Source organism: Papio anubis, chromosome 19 (genome assembly GCF_008728515.1).
Source record: "Papio anubis isolate 15944 chromosome 19, Panubis1.0, whole genome shotgun sequence".
Classification (NCBI taxonomy): domain Eukaryota; kingdom Metazoa; phylum Chordata; class Mammalia; order Primates; family Cercopithecidae; genus Papio; species Papio anubis.
This window is the reverse complement of record NC_044994.1, coordinates 68601298-68616158: the sequence shown is the minus strand read 5'-3', so window position 1 is coordinate 68616158 and position 14861 is coordinate 68601298. Positions and strand designations below refer to the sequence as shown.

The following is a 14861-nucleotide window of genomic DNA, read 5'->3' as shown; positions in this document are numbered from 1 at the left end:
CCCACAGCGAAGGAGGTATTGCTGGTTCCCTTATTTCATTTTCAGTTCCGTTAGCAAAGTTTGCATAAACATGCACATGTAATCAGTTATGCATGGTGAGCCATAATGAGCTTTGGGGGCAGAGAAAGTCAGTGGTTTTGCTGTTGTAAGAAAGTGTGGTGTTAACAGGTCACAACCTGTCTGCTAAGTAATTAACATACTGTAGGATTATCAGAAAAGGTAATAAGAAAAACAAGTCCCTCTCTTCCGTAACATGGGCAATCTTTCAAAAGAGGAATCTTGATTGAATTTGTCTTTCCTTAAATGAATTCTGGTCTGTGGCCTAGTTCCTTTTATTCTTCAAACCGTTCTCAACCACATCTGTGGAATTCTGTATCAGCAATTGTGAAGCCAGCTGTTGCTGAGAGTCTTTTACTTAAGTTGAAATTAAGAACAGATTTGAGGGTCGTCTACCTGCTGTGAAGTCCTGATGGAGTTACCAAAAACTGCAAATGGTGAGAAAATGTGACTGCCTTGCTTGAACTGCTAGTACATTTTCTACAGTGCTTTCGCCGCCATTGCAAAAATACCCTAACTCTGTGATCCAAGATTTGTATTTGTCAATGTCGTCTTTATCATTATTCAAAATATATGCACAAAAATCAGTAAGAGGAAAATCTATGTTGCGATAACAATAGTGTGTGGGTCAGCAAGGTTTTTTTTTTTTTTTTTTTTTTTTTTCCCGTGTGGAAAACAAGGACAGATTGTTAACAATGCTGGTTCCATGGGAAAGTTCTTAAGATTTCTGCTACTGGGAAAATGAGTAAGGCGTTCTCTGTCCCACACACGGGTGCATTTTGCATCCAATCTTGAGGTGATGCTTTGTGGATTATTCAGCAAACTAAAAATTCAGGCATAGAACCTGTTGAAGGCATCCTTACACCTGAATACAGAAGAGGGAGGAACAAATTTTTCACAAAAGTGTTTCAAGCAACGTGCAAGTCTCAACCATGATTAAACCTAAGTCACCGTCAGTTTGACCTCAAATTATCCTGTAAATAAAAGACCCCACAAGAGAAAGCTCGGTAAGAAGCTATCTTAGGGCAAACACAGAAGACTCTGGGTGTAGATCACATTAGAAGTGATTTCTTCTGTGTGCGTGTGTGTTTTTAAGACATGTGTACAAGAACTGAGATAGTTTCCTAAATTAAGATTTAAAATATTCTGTTAACTTTAGATTCAAGCAGTCTTTATAGAAGACTCTATTTAAAATATAATCATAATTTTGCCACACCATCCACGAAGGGGATTATCCTATGTTAAATTCTGTATCGATACACCGGGGCGGAAGGGCTGTTTCTTCCCTCCTCCGTGTCCAAATGCAGTGCATTCTCTGAATTTTTTAGTTCCATGAAAAGGAAAGATTTTAGGGAAAATAAAAACCCAACACATTAGGATTAGTGTAATATTTTTGAAAGCATCAGTGATTAAATAAACAGCCAATTTCCATTCATACACAAAATAGTTACCCATTCCAAACAATACAAAGGGAGTGAACAGCTGTACTCCTACAACAGTCTTTACCTAGGAATACTTCTTGATAATTTAAATCAAATTTATCTCTAATCCACTCTGAAATCTCTAAATTTTAGTTCAGAAAACAAAAGATTACTCCTTGACTTAGTTGCATAATATAATTATTTAGACAATCCTAATAAATTTACACAAAGATAGGATTAATATTATTTACTAATGAGTAGCACACCCAACTGTCTAATCAGAGCACTTAAATTTTTGAGCATGAATATTTAATACATATTTTTTAGTTTGTCTTAGATTTTATGCTATAGTATAGGCAGTTTCACTTCCAGCTTTTACGCACTCAAGGCCTTGTTTTTTTTTTTTTTTTTTTTTTTGCGGTGGGCGGAGTTCTTTTTGGTTTTTACTCTGAGCTATTTTTTATAATGGAAGTCCTCAAGAACTTTTCTAACATAAATGTGCTCAATCACTCCATAACCATTGAACACCATTTCATCACACGTTGAAAGGAGTGGAATCCCAAAGGCTGAACAAATAATTCATTAGACAATAGCAAGGGAAAATGCTTTTTTCCCCCATTTATTTCATTAACCAAAATTATTGTCTGTTATAAAATTACAGAGGGTGGGAGGGGGAAATGAAGAAGTTGGTGAATGGGTATAAACATACAGTTAGATAGAATGAGTAGTTCTAATATTTGGTAGCAGACTAGAGGGACTACAATTAATAACAATGGATTGTGTATTTCAAAATAGATAGAACACAGAACTTGAAATGTTCCCAACGCATAGAAACAATAAATACCCCAGGTGATGAGTACCCTAAGCACCCCAACTTAATCATTACATATTCTACGCTTGTAGCAAATACATGTGCTCCATACATGTGTAAAATATCACATATCACTAAAAGAAAACAAGTAGCCAAAATCAACCATTAATATTCAACCGTTAATACTGCTGACTTTGCTCCATCCAAATAGTATAATTTACTTAAACATTTCAAAAGAGGAGAAGCTCTCCTGGGCCATTCCAAGGGCAGTGTCCTTACTGCCTAACGGTTACTTTAAGAGTTTGAAGCCATTAAGACAGTTGAAATGTTGGCAACGCTAAATATGGTTACAGGAATAGTATGGAAACTTGTATTAAACATTTGATTTTTACACCTTTTTTTTGTGTGTGTGGAGTGAGCTAGGAATAGTGCATTGACAAATGAACAACCACCAGTGACTTGTGTACAATCAATGTGAACACGTTTCAGTTGTAACAAAATGATGCTGGCTCTCCAGCTGCCATTTTCTAGGTCTGCCACACCAGACACCAGGACTTAACTCTTGCTCATCCATCAAAGTACGCTCTCAGATTTCACATGCGTTGTAGATAAATGTGTAAGAAAGGAAATCGTTTAAAAGCACAATATTATTGTAGACAGACAATGCCCTGAGTGAAATCACACGTGGGTGACTTAAGACAGGGCCCTAAACCGGCTACAAAAAGGAAGCAAGTCATGAACATTTTACAGTTTTATGTGGAGGGGTTTGGAAGTCTTGATCACCATTCAATGATCTACCTTGTCCATTTTCAACACATGGAAATTATTAGTGCAAGATTGTACTTTTAAATAGACCCAAGAATGCAGATGAATGTAGGTCTATAGCACTGACTTATATTCATTCCAAAATCCTACCAAAAAGCTATTAAAGTGTCAAGTCTTCAATTTTTAATCTTTGTTACTACCTACATGTAATATGTGTATACAAGCCATTTATAGCTTTGTAATTTGAATTTGGGGATACTTTCTTTGTGCATTTTCACAGTGTACTGAAATGAATGGTGGGCACGTCAATACTTCTCGGTGAATCAGACTTAAATGTGACTGTTGAAGAATACGTCCCACTTAGGCATTCATGCTGAAGCCAGCAACAATTGTCCGTGACCTTTAACACGCCTGCTTTCCAAATCAGTGCAGATCGTCAGTCACACGGAGCTTACATTTTAGGACTCGCGGATCCTTCATCGCAGAGGTTCTCCCTGTCTTTCTGCCTGACGCCCCCCGCCCCCCGCCCCCGACACCCCCGCCCCAAAACATCACACATGCAGAATGGCCCCGCGGCTGAGCTCCAGCATTCGGGCACAAGCGCCTCCCTTTGCAGCGCGTCTGGAGTAGTTTCTTTTGTAAACGCCCTAAGTTGGGGAGGGCCGCGGGCCGCGCGTGTGAGGCGCAAAGGGAGACGCCGCCGCGGAGGTAACCGCCAGGATTGCAGCGCTGACTGCTGCGCGGAGCCACGTTGGGCGTCTTGGACGGAATCCACCTCCACTGCGGAGTTATCACGAGGAGAAGGAGAACAATATGGCCAGGAGCCTGGTGGGAGAAGCTAGTGTTACCCCTCCGCAGGCCGCAGCTCCCCGGGTCTACGTCACCGGCGGTGAAGGGGCGCTCGCCCTCGCTCGCTCCGACCCGCCCCTCCCCTCCCCCGCCCCCGCGCGCCCTCCCTCCCCTCCCCCCCTCCCCCACCCCAGCCCTCCCTGCCCTGTACCAGGAGAGCATTTTGGAGTCCAATTGGGATTTCTAGTCCCAGACTCAACTTACTACAACTAACTACTGCCCGTGGGGAGTAGGTGAGGTGAAGAAATGAAGTTTTAAGAACAGAAAAATAAGAGTTGAACTTTGAAGGCTACCAGTAAACAACCCCTTCATTTTTAAATGGCCATGTGGCAGAGCCGCTGTTTGAAGTCTTTCCAGCGAGACCTCTGTGACCCTTGATTCAGGACTCAATGTATTGATCCTGCGTCTGAACACCCCCAGAGGCATTCACCAGGAAGTTGAGTGATACGCACACGCTACGCCGTGTGTAATGCACACGCACCTGGGACCCCCGAAGGGGTGTCCCAATTTCAGTCCAGCTGGGGCGCAATGCCCAGGTGCCCGCCGGCGGGACCCGCATCCCGAGCACGTCTGTACGTGTGGATGCGCGTGTGCGCGCGGAAACGGCCTCCGGGAGCCGGGGCTGCCGCAGCCTTAGACCTTGACGAGGGGCGACCACTGGCCGCTGGAATCGTGATTCAGTGCTATTAGGGGAGGAATTGGCTGTGTCTGAGTCACTGCAAGCCTCCAGACTGTCCCCGCAGTGTGGCAGAACTTTGTGCTGATGAGACAATAGTGGAGTGTGCGTTTCCTACAGGGCAGACCATTCCCGGGCTGGGGGAAGCCTCCGGCCTGTGCCGGGCCGTGGGCGCCCGGCCCCCTCTCCGTGCCGCGCAGCCCCCCGAGCCCGGCCGGCGCCGGGGCCCCCGCAGGGCGAGCGCGTCCAGGGCGCGCGCGGGCGGCGCGGGGAGGGGGCCGGGCGCGTGGTGGGCCCCGCGCGCCCTCGCGCGTCCCCCGCGCCCGGGCGCAGCTGGCGCGGTCGGTCTAGTGCAGCGCTCGGCTCCGCGCCGCGGGCGCTCGGCTTCACCTTCAGATGCGCGGGGCGTGCGCGTCCTCCTCCCCAGGCCCGCCGCCTCCCCGCCAAGGTAGGGGCCGCGGGCGGGGGGAGGGCTGCGCCGCAGGGGCCGCGGGCGGGCGGTGGGCGCGGGGCCCGGAGCCCCGACGTGCCCCGGACTCTGGTGTGCGCCGCTGGGGGTGGTGGGGAGGCGGTGGGGAGGCGCCGGGGAGGGGGGTGCGCCGGGGAGGGGCCCCCCGGGCGCGGGGAGGGCTACTTGGCTTTCCCTGTGGGTAGTTGCTCTGCTCTGCAATTCCAGGATAGGGGAAGATGCAACTTCGGGCGGCGGGGCGAGCGCCCGGGAGGTGGTTTTTACCGCAGTGGAGGGGCGGGGTGGGGGCCGGGGTGGGAGCGCGGAAGAGGCTCTGGCTTTGTACACTTCGTCAAAGGCGACGCGGGAGGAGGGGAGCTCGGATGCGCTCTCCATCCATTAGGAGACAAAGAGCAAATTGCCTTACTTTAAAGTAAAACGCTCCGGCTAATGAAGGTGGGTGATGGGGCTGCGGGCCCGAGGAGCCGCTTCAATTATTAAGGGTTTGGCGGATGGGATCGATGCCTGTGGGCACCGCGCGCTGCTGCCTAGGGGACGTATTTGGGTGGAGGGGGGGTGGCCTTGTTTTTTACGGCCCCCTCCCCGGCTGCTTGCCAGTCTGCGGGGAGCTTCTAAGTGACCCTAACGTTAAAGAAGTGAGAGGTCCTGGAAGGGAAGTTCGGGCGGGGGTGGGGGTGGGGGCGAGGGTCTGGCACCGACTCGGAGAGGGGTGGGCAGGGACTCCTCGGAGCTGTGCCCCGCCGGGTGCGGGTGGGGGAGGCCTCGGTGGCGAGATGAACCCGGGTGTATGAAGGAAGAATGCGGTGGGGTGTGTGTGGTTGGGCGGGAGGTGGGGGGAGGCGCCTCCGCTGCCATTTCCAGGGAGAACTAACAGACTGAATAGTTACGATCAGTATTTAGATTAAACCGCCTCAAGTTTTAAAGAAACTTTGTATGAATAAGTTTGTTAAACTGCAGCCGAGTGGGGTATTTAAAAGCAGCAGTTTCTGTGTGCGGTGAGGAAAGCCAGTGGACCCCCGCAATTAGGGACCAGAGGGAACCAGCCTTTTATCCGAGAAATGTGGGTCTGTAAGTCAGCCCCATCTATTATCAGCGTTAATAAGCTTCCCGCAGCAGACCGGGATCAGACAGGGAGCTCTGGGGGCTGTGTGTCTTACTCATTCCGCTGATAAAGAGTCACTGGGTCTCTGGGTGTGCAAAGATCAACTTGCGCAGTCCTCTTTTCAAATATATTCATTCTGTGCTTTATTTAATCCAGATGCACAAAAAGCCATTTGCTGCTTCATTGTTGGTTTACATTTTTTGAAAAGGCGACTGGTGTAACCTGTGGAATTTGAAATGCAAATAAGAGCCTGTGGGAGTAGAGGCAGAACAGATCAGCATTTATAAAGTGGAAAAGATTTAATGTCTTTGAAATCATTGCAGGGGAAGAAACCGGAGGGGGAGTGTGATTTTTCAGGGAGTGAATTGTGACGTCAGGTCTTTTTGGAAAAGATGTTATTTTTAAGGTCTGAAACCCGGGTAGGTAAAGTGCTTACAGGAAAAACAGATTACAAGATTAACATCTGTTAACATGATCGTTTATCTCCAGCCAAAAATAGGTCAGTTCTTTCTTAAGGAAACACGATTGCTGGCGCATGCTTAAATAATAAAATCAAAACGACGAGTTCATAAATTAGGAACGAGCGTTTTTTGCAATCTGACCTGTGAAGAAACGTTTTTTAATTTTGAGAGATCAATGGAAGGTCAAAGTCCCTTTTCGGTGTAGAGAACAACTCTTTCCCCTGCGTTGGCCCTCGGCCCCCGCCCCCTCCCCCCCCGCGGGATGACCCCTCCTTCTTACTCGGAGCTCCCTTTCCGCCTCCACTCCCTTCGTTAATTTCCCTTTCCATCCTTTGTGGAAGTACAAAATATATTTAAATGGATATCGTCTGACGCCTCCCTCCTTAAAGAAGGCAAACTCCGCGCAGATGGCTAACTTTCAGAGCTCTGCTGTTGTTTTACCATTAAATGAAACGGTAGGGAGGAGAGCAGAGGAAAAAAAAAAAAAAAAAAAAAGGAAACAGCTTTGCGAAGTCTCCCTGCCCCCTGGGCATGAGTGACGGCTCTGCTGGCCAATCCGCAGCGGCTTTCTCCATCCCGGAGGTAATTTGGGGTGTGAGTGTGTGTGAGCGCGCGCGCGTGCATGAGCCCATGTGTCTGCACTCTGTGAAGTCTGGCCAGCTCCGCGCATCCGCAGGCTTCTGCATTTACACAGATGTGTGATGTAGACGTGGACACGCTTTTATTCGAGTCGGTTCAGCTACATGGATGGGCACGCAGCAGCCCCCACGGAGCGCCTCCCCTTCCGAACGTTCTGTGAAGCATGGGATTTAGAAGCACTTTCGGATTCAGGTCGGAACCTGCAGAAGGGAAAGAAAAGAGGAGGGCTGTGATTGTTTCTCAGCAACTGGGGACTCGAAACGTGCGGTTTCTTCGGCCTCGTTGCCCCGGGCAGGCGCGTCCTGGTGCGTTTTTGGTCCAGGTGATGGAGCCCACTCGCCCGGGCAAAGCGAACTGAGAACGCGGATTGCTGAAACTGATGTGAACTCCGTACAAAAGTGAAGGGCAGCATGTGTCTTCCAACTTCACATTTTATTTTCTCACTGGGAGTTGATGCTTAGTCCCTGGCAAATTCTAGAAGGTGAAGCGCTCGTGGCTAGTGAAAGTTCGGCTGCCCACCCGCCTCCTGAACGCTGCGCCCTGGCTGCGTCTGCCCTGCACAATGGGCGTATTCACGGGCAGAGCGCGTCACCGGCCACCCCATGCTTGCAGCTGACTTACTGTGGCACCGACTTTCCCAGGAATATCGGTAGTGATGTGTGTGGCTCTCGTAGTACGCACCTCGGGAAGCGTACGGACCCGACCTGAGCCGAGCACCATCTCCGTGTAAATGTTGGAGACGCGGTGTCTTCCGGGAGCATCGCGGGGTTGCTGCGCTTCTGTACCCACCGGGATGGGGATGATGCAATGGAGAGGTTAAGGACCCACGTGCCCACTTCCTCCCTGGAGACCCCTGCAGGGAGACCCCCGGAAGGGACCTCGTCCACGCACGGGTGTTCCTGGCCACCAGGCCGCGCCGAGGTCACCCGAGGGTCCGTGGACGACCTTCGTCCTTCCTTTCTGCAGGAACCTAACTCGGTTACAAGGTAGCATCCGACCCCGCGCCTTCCCTCCCACTCGGGCCATTTCCGCCCCCCAATCCGAGTTCCACCTGATTCTGCCCCTCCCCAATCTCAGGAGCTGGCGGAACCGGGACTGGGCAGCCCTGGGAGGTGTCGTTGGATTAAATCATTCCTATTTCGGTGTGTCTGAGCTGCAGCGGCGCTGGGGCGCTACTGAGGGTCCTGGGGCTCGCGTGGCCAGGGGCCGGGGGCGGGAGCGCGGGGCGGCCGTGTGGGCTGGGGGCGGGTCGGGGCGGGGGGACTCACCTGCCCGCCCCGGGGTGGGGGCGGTGGCCGCTTGTTGCTGGGCTGCCAGGAGGAGGGCCGTGGGCGGGGCGGGAAGGGGCGGAGAAGCACGGGAGGGCCCGCCCGCCCCTGCCCCCGGGAGTGCCTCGCCCCCGCCCCCGTCATGTGGAGCGGACGTCACACGGCTGCACTGTAACCCAAGAAGTGAAAGAGACGGACCCACAGCCCAACTTCGCACCATAACAAAGGCGGGGGTCTGTGCGGGCCGGGGCGCGGGGGCGAGCGGGGCGGGCGCGGGGAGCCGGCGGGGGCGGGAGCGAGGCCCGGAGGGAGGGAGAGGGGCTGGGGGAAGGCAGGCCGCGGGGTGAGGGGGGGAGCGAGCGGATGGGGTGTGGAGGGCCGGGGCCGGGGAGGGGGGCGGGTCCGGTCCGGAACTGGGGGTTCAGTGGGCTGTGGCCAGGTGGTTCAGTGGTGGTGTGGACTGGCCTGGAGGGGTGCGGTGGAGGCATTGAAACATGGAACTTGAAATGGTGGGTGGTGGAGGACGGATATATAGAAAGAATGGAATCTGGAAATGGAAAGGGATGGTGGAAAGCAGGCTGGGTGGTGGCTGGGTGTGGAAAGCCCCAGTGGACCACAGCCTTGGAAGAGAGGGATGGTGGACTGGAAAAACCCAGATGTGCCCGTGGGCGTTGAGCTGGCCTTCCAGGGGTGTCCCCTGCGTAACAAAGGAGGGAGCCCTCGGACCCTCCGGTCCACTCGCCGTGTTGACTTAACCAGCAAGTCACAAAAGGAACTTTAGTGGGGATCCGACTTACACATACAGCAGAAAGGCATTGCGCCTGTCAACCTGCCATGCAGTCTCGAATCTTGATTGAAGGTGATTTAAAAGCTGAGTGATGTACGTTCACCATGGGGCTATGGACTAAATACTATTAAAGATAATGACTCTAGTAGATGCAAAGGGGGCTAGGCTCCCAAAAGGAGCTTTTTCAGCTTTTTTTAAAAACCAGCCTATTAATATGATTGAAGTATTTTGGTTTAGGGATGTGTTACTTAAAAGAGCTAGGCATGCATGTTATTTATTAGGATACTGGCTACTACCATGTAAAATAAAAAGAGCTCATTTTGTCATTTGTTTGTTCCAGCTTCATTTTCACTTGCATTCTTTGATTATGTCGTCAAGTAACTGTTATTTATATTTACACAGACCAGCCAGAATTAAATATACCGCACACCACTATTGTGCATGGGTCTGAGAACCCCTCGCCCCCTCTTAGTAAAATTGGAGAGTGAAGCTGCGTAGGAGCCTGCCATGGTGTCAGGAGTTTGAGAGTTGGGTTACTTATAGGAGGACATCTTTAGTTTCATAGGAGTGACCCCCATGGCCATCTTGAATGGGCTCTGGGATGAATTCAACTCTGTGTAAGACTCACAAGTATTTTGGTAATTGAATTTGAATTTTGGTGTAAGGTACAAGCATGTCTAATGTTTTTCTTAATTCATTAGTATGGCTTTGTTTTCTTACACTTGCTGATTTGAATATAGTGAAACACCAGAGCACGTTAACCTTCTAAAAAAATAATAATCCCGGTGGATCTGTAACAAAACTAACCAAGAGGAACGGGAATGCCTTTCTAAAATGAAACCACCAAAATAGCAGGTTTAGTGTGTACAGCTTTCAACAATGCAGAGAGAGATGGGAGTTCTGCTTATTTTTATTTCGGAAAGCTTTTGTTTATTAGAATAATCTTTCCAAATGGCTTAATATCCTGAAATACACTAGATCAAGAACTTTGAGAAATGTGTCTGCTATGAATTGTTGACATCCTGAGAATAGTTTACCTCACCAATGTTTTCCCATTGTTATTTGTGAACAACCTTCAGAGTCTGCTAATTGAGAGATTTTATTTTTCCTGGAGCCCTGAAGTCCTACATTTCTAACTTTTTTTTTTTTTTTTGTAAGATGTTGTCCCAGAGACCAAAATTGACTGAAGGGAATGAGAGAGGTCTTTGAAAAGAGGTCACAATGTGAAAAGCACTTTGTCTTCACTTTCATAAATGAAACTTTTAACTCCATTTACCTAACTTCCTCCTGCAAGGAGATATTTGAGTTTTATAAGTGAAGCATTTGATGTGATTAAGTTTAGCAGCATATGTGAAAAAGGAAAGGAGACTTCTTTAAAGAATACTTTGAAATGAGGTATGCTCCAACAGATGGTTTTCAGTCTTACCAAATGGGGAAAAAGGATAACATGGCCTAGCAATTGACGTAGAGTTTAGTCATGGATTATTCTTGAAAAACTAGTACTCATTGTATTGGGTGGTTGTGGATTTTTATTTATTCATTGTCCAGAATACATGTTGGTCTTATTCATAATTTAAGAGAAGGCGTCTTTTAAAAAGAATTTGGTGGGAGTGGTTGTAAGTCTGACTGGAGACTGTGTTTAGAGTTTCAGCTGCATTATACCTTAATGCCGTAGAGATAGAGACTGAAATATAAGCTGACTGCATTCTGCAGCAGGGAGCTTGTCCAAACGTGTGCACTTTCCTGTATAATATGCTTGTTTAAATGTTGAAGACAGGAACTGTTTTGTTTTTTACTCCATTTTCAATTCAGGAGAAAAGGACTTGTGTTAATTACCTAATTAAAAATGGTATTTCGCTTATTACTAGATTCTGACTGAAGAAGGCATTGCTGTTAAATGTGCAGGAAACACGATCAACTTTCTCTTTGGTTTTCAGCTGGCCAAATTTAACTGGAGATGTGTGACTTTCTCAGTGATAGACATGGATTTAATTATTAGGAATATAACTGTAATGGAAGAAAGTTAAATGTATTTGATTAGGTATCTGCTTTATAAATGCTTGAACTTGGAAGTAACATTTCTTCTTCAAAAGCAGACATCTTTCGTGCTGTGAATGTTTATACATTTTAGTGCTTGGATGAAGCTATTCTGACACAGTCAATTAGTTCTTTCAAAAATGCATCTCTTTGCTGTCCCGACCCCTCCCCCTCAAAAGTTCTAGAAGCTGTGGAAAAGTTCAGTTGCCTATCTTACTGAACGTAGTGCAAAGAATATCTGTGGGTTTGTTCACTGCTCAGGGAGCTGGACGTGTGCCGCTCTGACTTCCTTAGCACATCCTTACTTCCCTGAATTTGCATTTACTGCCTAACTAGCATCCTGCAAAAAGGCCTTTCCTGGCGGCCTTCGATTTGGCACCTTAGAGCTTCACTTCCAGCACTGTTAATGGCTAAACGTGAAGGACTAATTTTATTACTGTGTTTAGCTCACAGGACCTTGGAAGCGGCCCCTACCCTGTTGTTGGGAACTGCATGTCATTTAGATTTGCATTTTTCAAGTGAATTGTAGTGTCAGACTGTGCATCCGTTGTGAGGTCTGAGTGGGTGATGGTTGGACTACATCTCCCTGTGTATGAGAGGCACCGAGGGATGTGGAGGTTCTCAGAGGCAGATGGAGGTGGGGGCTGTGGACAAGCCTCTGTTTGTGCAGCAGTGATTATTTGGTTGTTCAACTGTTTGGTTAGGTTCCCTTTGGGCTGGTGGCTAACTGGTGGCATGAGCTGACAGTGTAGCTGTTCCCTTCTTCTCCCTCCCCTCCTGGGGCTCCCATCCTCAGTCCTTCCACCTGACTGGCCGAAAGTGTAGTGGCAGCAGCCTATGATGGGAATGTATCTAGGGGCCATAGAGAAGATAGCGTTTTTCAAATGGAAGTCCCAGGAACCAGTGAGTTTGGGAGTGGGGCGGGACGTTCTCTTTGATAGAGGAATGACCTCTGCCCTCAGTTAAGACCACCCTCCCACCCACCATTGGACGAGAACTATCAAAATCTTGTGATTTTCAGGAATTTTGAAAAGTCACAAACCCCTTTTAAGAAAAGAATCATATCAAATACTTACATTTATGAATGTAAAATTAACCTTATGGGAGGAGGAGGAATAAAGAACAACTTTGACTTTAGAATGTCTCTTTCTGTTCTTTAAAAAGTATCTTTATTTTAAAATTAATTTTTCTAACAAGAATATTTTAGGGGAATGACTTAAATAGCTATGAATAGTATAAAGAAGGATACATTTATAAGGGCTATAAATGCATTGTTTGTATTTGAAATTTCTAGTATCCACTAAAGTATATGAAGTGTATTTTAGATGGACTGGTAAAAACCAGCAGTTGCAACTGTCTGTTTTGCATTCCTTATGCTCTGCATCTGGCCACACGTGACTTGAACAGCTGAAGCTTCTCTTTCCAAAGCTAGAGCCATCATCGTATTTATGTCTAGCATGAGATGTTTTCCAGTGGTATACATTCGAATTGTAAAGAAGTGTAATTTGTGGCTCTCAACATGCCTTAAAAGTCATTTCCAAAAAAGATCTGGCATTTAATCTTTAATTCAAATGGTACTGAAAATTACAAAGCAGGAGTAATTAGAAATGCAACTATTTTTAGAAAGCAAACATGTAAATATATGTTAAGTAATGACTAAAACACAAGCAGGAGAGTAGGAAAAATTATTTAAAAGACAACCATAGTAGGTTTAGATACATCTTACCATATACTGTATTTTAACTCTTTGTTAATTCTGGTAGATTTACTTTGTATTCCTGTTTCTGTACCTTCCCCCCCAACCTTGGTCAGGAAGTAAATAAAGTCTGTAGAATCTCAGAATTTACTGGGCCAAGAAGAGATATATATCGTATATAATTGTGAAATCCAGACAATTCCTCAACTGAGTGGTGAAAATAGGATGAGATTTTTGTGTGTTTTGTTATTTTCAAGGCAGAGGGAATCTGGTGTTTTTTTTCCTTCGAAACCAGGTAGACAACGTCTCTCGCCGCCCTGGGGAGTGACTGGTGCCGGCTCAGCCTCCAGGATACAGCTGTCCTGTTATTTTCTTGCTTTTTTAGGAGATGGTGTGCGTGGAGGAAGATGTGGTGTTCGTTTTCAGGACACAGTTAAAGACAGGCTTAAAAATCAAGGTTCTCTATTAAAACTATAATTTCTTGTTAATGGCTAAGAGTTAAAAATTTTTCAGCACTATTAACACTTGAAGAACTCTCTAATCCCTCACTCTTCCCATGTGAAAGTAAAGGACATTTGTTTAAGAATTTTTTTCTTTGTTTCAGAAAAGGGCAGCATGTGTCTGTCTTTGCCATATGGTACTATTTAACCTATATTGCATGAGCTGACGAGACGCTGTGTTTGGGCATTGATTTATTTCAGCATTTGAGAATGTTCTTTGAAATTTAGTACAGTAAATGATGCATTGAAAGTTGTACAGAGAGGTCGTTTGTGGCTTTAGCAGATTCTTACTCAGTTGATACTTAAGGGTGTAGTGAACAAGTTTCACTTTTTTTTCCCCTGATATAATTTTTGTGAGAAATAGTTTGCCGTTCAATGCTGAGTGATTGTGTAAATTCAGGAAAACACAGACTTGAATATGAGTGCTTAAGACTTCTGCTGGTCACAAATAAGGCTAAGAGTTGGGCAGGTCTGAAAGAGAAGATTCACTGTTTAGTTCCTGATTATTCCGGTGATTTTCATCTAGAGCAAAAAAGTATGTTTATTATTATTATTTTTGTCGTAACGACTTAGGTTTTGTCTCCATCTTTTTTTTTTTTTTTTTAAAGAAGTGAATTAACGAACAAATGGACAGTCCTGTTTAATAGTTCTCCTGAGCTTCTGTGGCACTGCCCTGGAATTATCTACAGGCAGAACTGAGATGTTTTCACTTAGGCTATGTTTTGTTTACACATGCTGGTTTGGGTGCTTGGGGAGACCTGTGTTGAATTCACAGGGTGGCTCGCATAAGAGCCGTGTTGCAGGAGTTTATCAATACGGAACGCCACAGAATATTCCACCTCCATTTTAAACGTTCTGTATGGCTGTCGAGTCGACACCAAAGCAAATGTGTCTCCAGACACCTCTCTCGTTGTCTCAATCTTGTTAGCGTTAATCATCCCATTTTCTCTGTTTTACAAAAGAAGTAAACAAATTTCTACTCATCCACATGTGTGTCCCCAAAGCAAGGCATATGTGGACTGAAAGGTGGGCTGGGGCTTTGCTCCGGGAACGTGAGCATAGAGCGTGTGAGTGCACGTTGCCTTTGGTGATGCATCATTTATATTGACATTATCAGTGATACAGACAGAACATTTTTATGCCAGTTTGAGAAAATACCATCATTCACATTGATGATCATATTCCCACCAGATTTAGATGAATCATTTCAAAGCTTTTCATGTCTTTAGCATGACCATTAGCATAATGATGATAATTTGTCCTTTTGAGTAACACCAAGCATAATTTACATTAACGTTGTTGTGTTGAGTGCAGTCCAACCCC

At 46.6% G+C, this 14861-nt stretch overlaps 2 protein-coding genes and 1 long non-coding RNA gene across 8 annotated transcripts in view; 1 reads left to right on the top strand and 2 right to left on the bottom strand.

Annotated features, from left to right (window-relative positions):
- Window positions 1–839: 839 nt before the first annotated feature.
- Window positions 840–4825, bottom strand: ZNF516-DT. The gene is made up of 2 exons (XM_003914497.5): window positions 4385–4825; window positions 840–3879 (listed from the first exon to the last, which is right to left on the bottom strand). Exons 1-2 carry the CDS (start codon window positions 4460–4462, stop codon window positions 3478–3480), a joined length of 480 nt encoding a protein of 159 aa, XP_003914546.1. The 5' UTR covers window positions 4463–4825; the 3' UTR covers window positions 840–3477.
- A 101-nt stretch (window positions 4826–4926) lies between these two features.
- The window catches only part of ZNF516 (zinc finger protein 516), a 137686-nt gene continuing 127751 nt past the window's right edge, over window positions 4927–14861 (top strand). For 3 of the 6 annotated variants that reach the window (XR_004180112.1, XM_017951863.3, XM_009192925.4), the window contains exon 1: window positions 8654–8751. The gene's annotated coding sequence lies outside the window, so the exon portion shown is untranslated. Of the gene's footprint in view, window positions 5028–5357; window positions 5484–8127; window positions 8237–8653; window positions 8752–14861 lie in introns of those variants that run through there. The other 3 variants (XM_009192931.4, XM_009192930.4, XM_009192928.4) reach the window with 3 other exon arrangements.
- Window positions 6269–7983, bottom strand: LOC103879848. The gene is made up of 2 exons (XR_001897487.2): window positions 7872–7983; window positions 6269–7450 (listed from the first exon to the last, which is right to left on the bottom strand). It is a non-coding gene; the product is annotated as an uncharacterized LOC103879848 (long non-coding RNA).

Excerpts from the sequence above, each read along its gene's own strand:
- ZNF516-DT (XM_003914497.5), bottom strand. The coding sequence starts at position 4,462 with ATGCGGGTCCCGCCGGCGGGCACCTGGGCATTGCGCCCCAGCTGGACT. Across the intron at positions 3,880-4,384 it reads CACCCCTTCGGGGGTCCCAG|GCTCCTGGCCATATTGTTCT; the intron begins GTGCGTGTGCAT and ends TTCTCCCACCAG.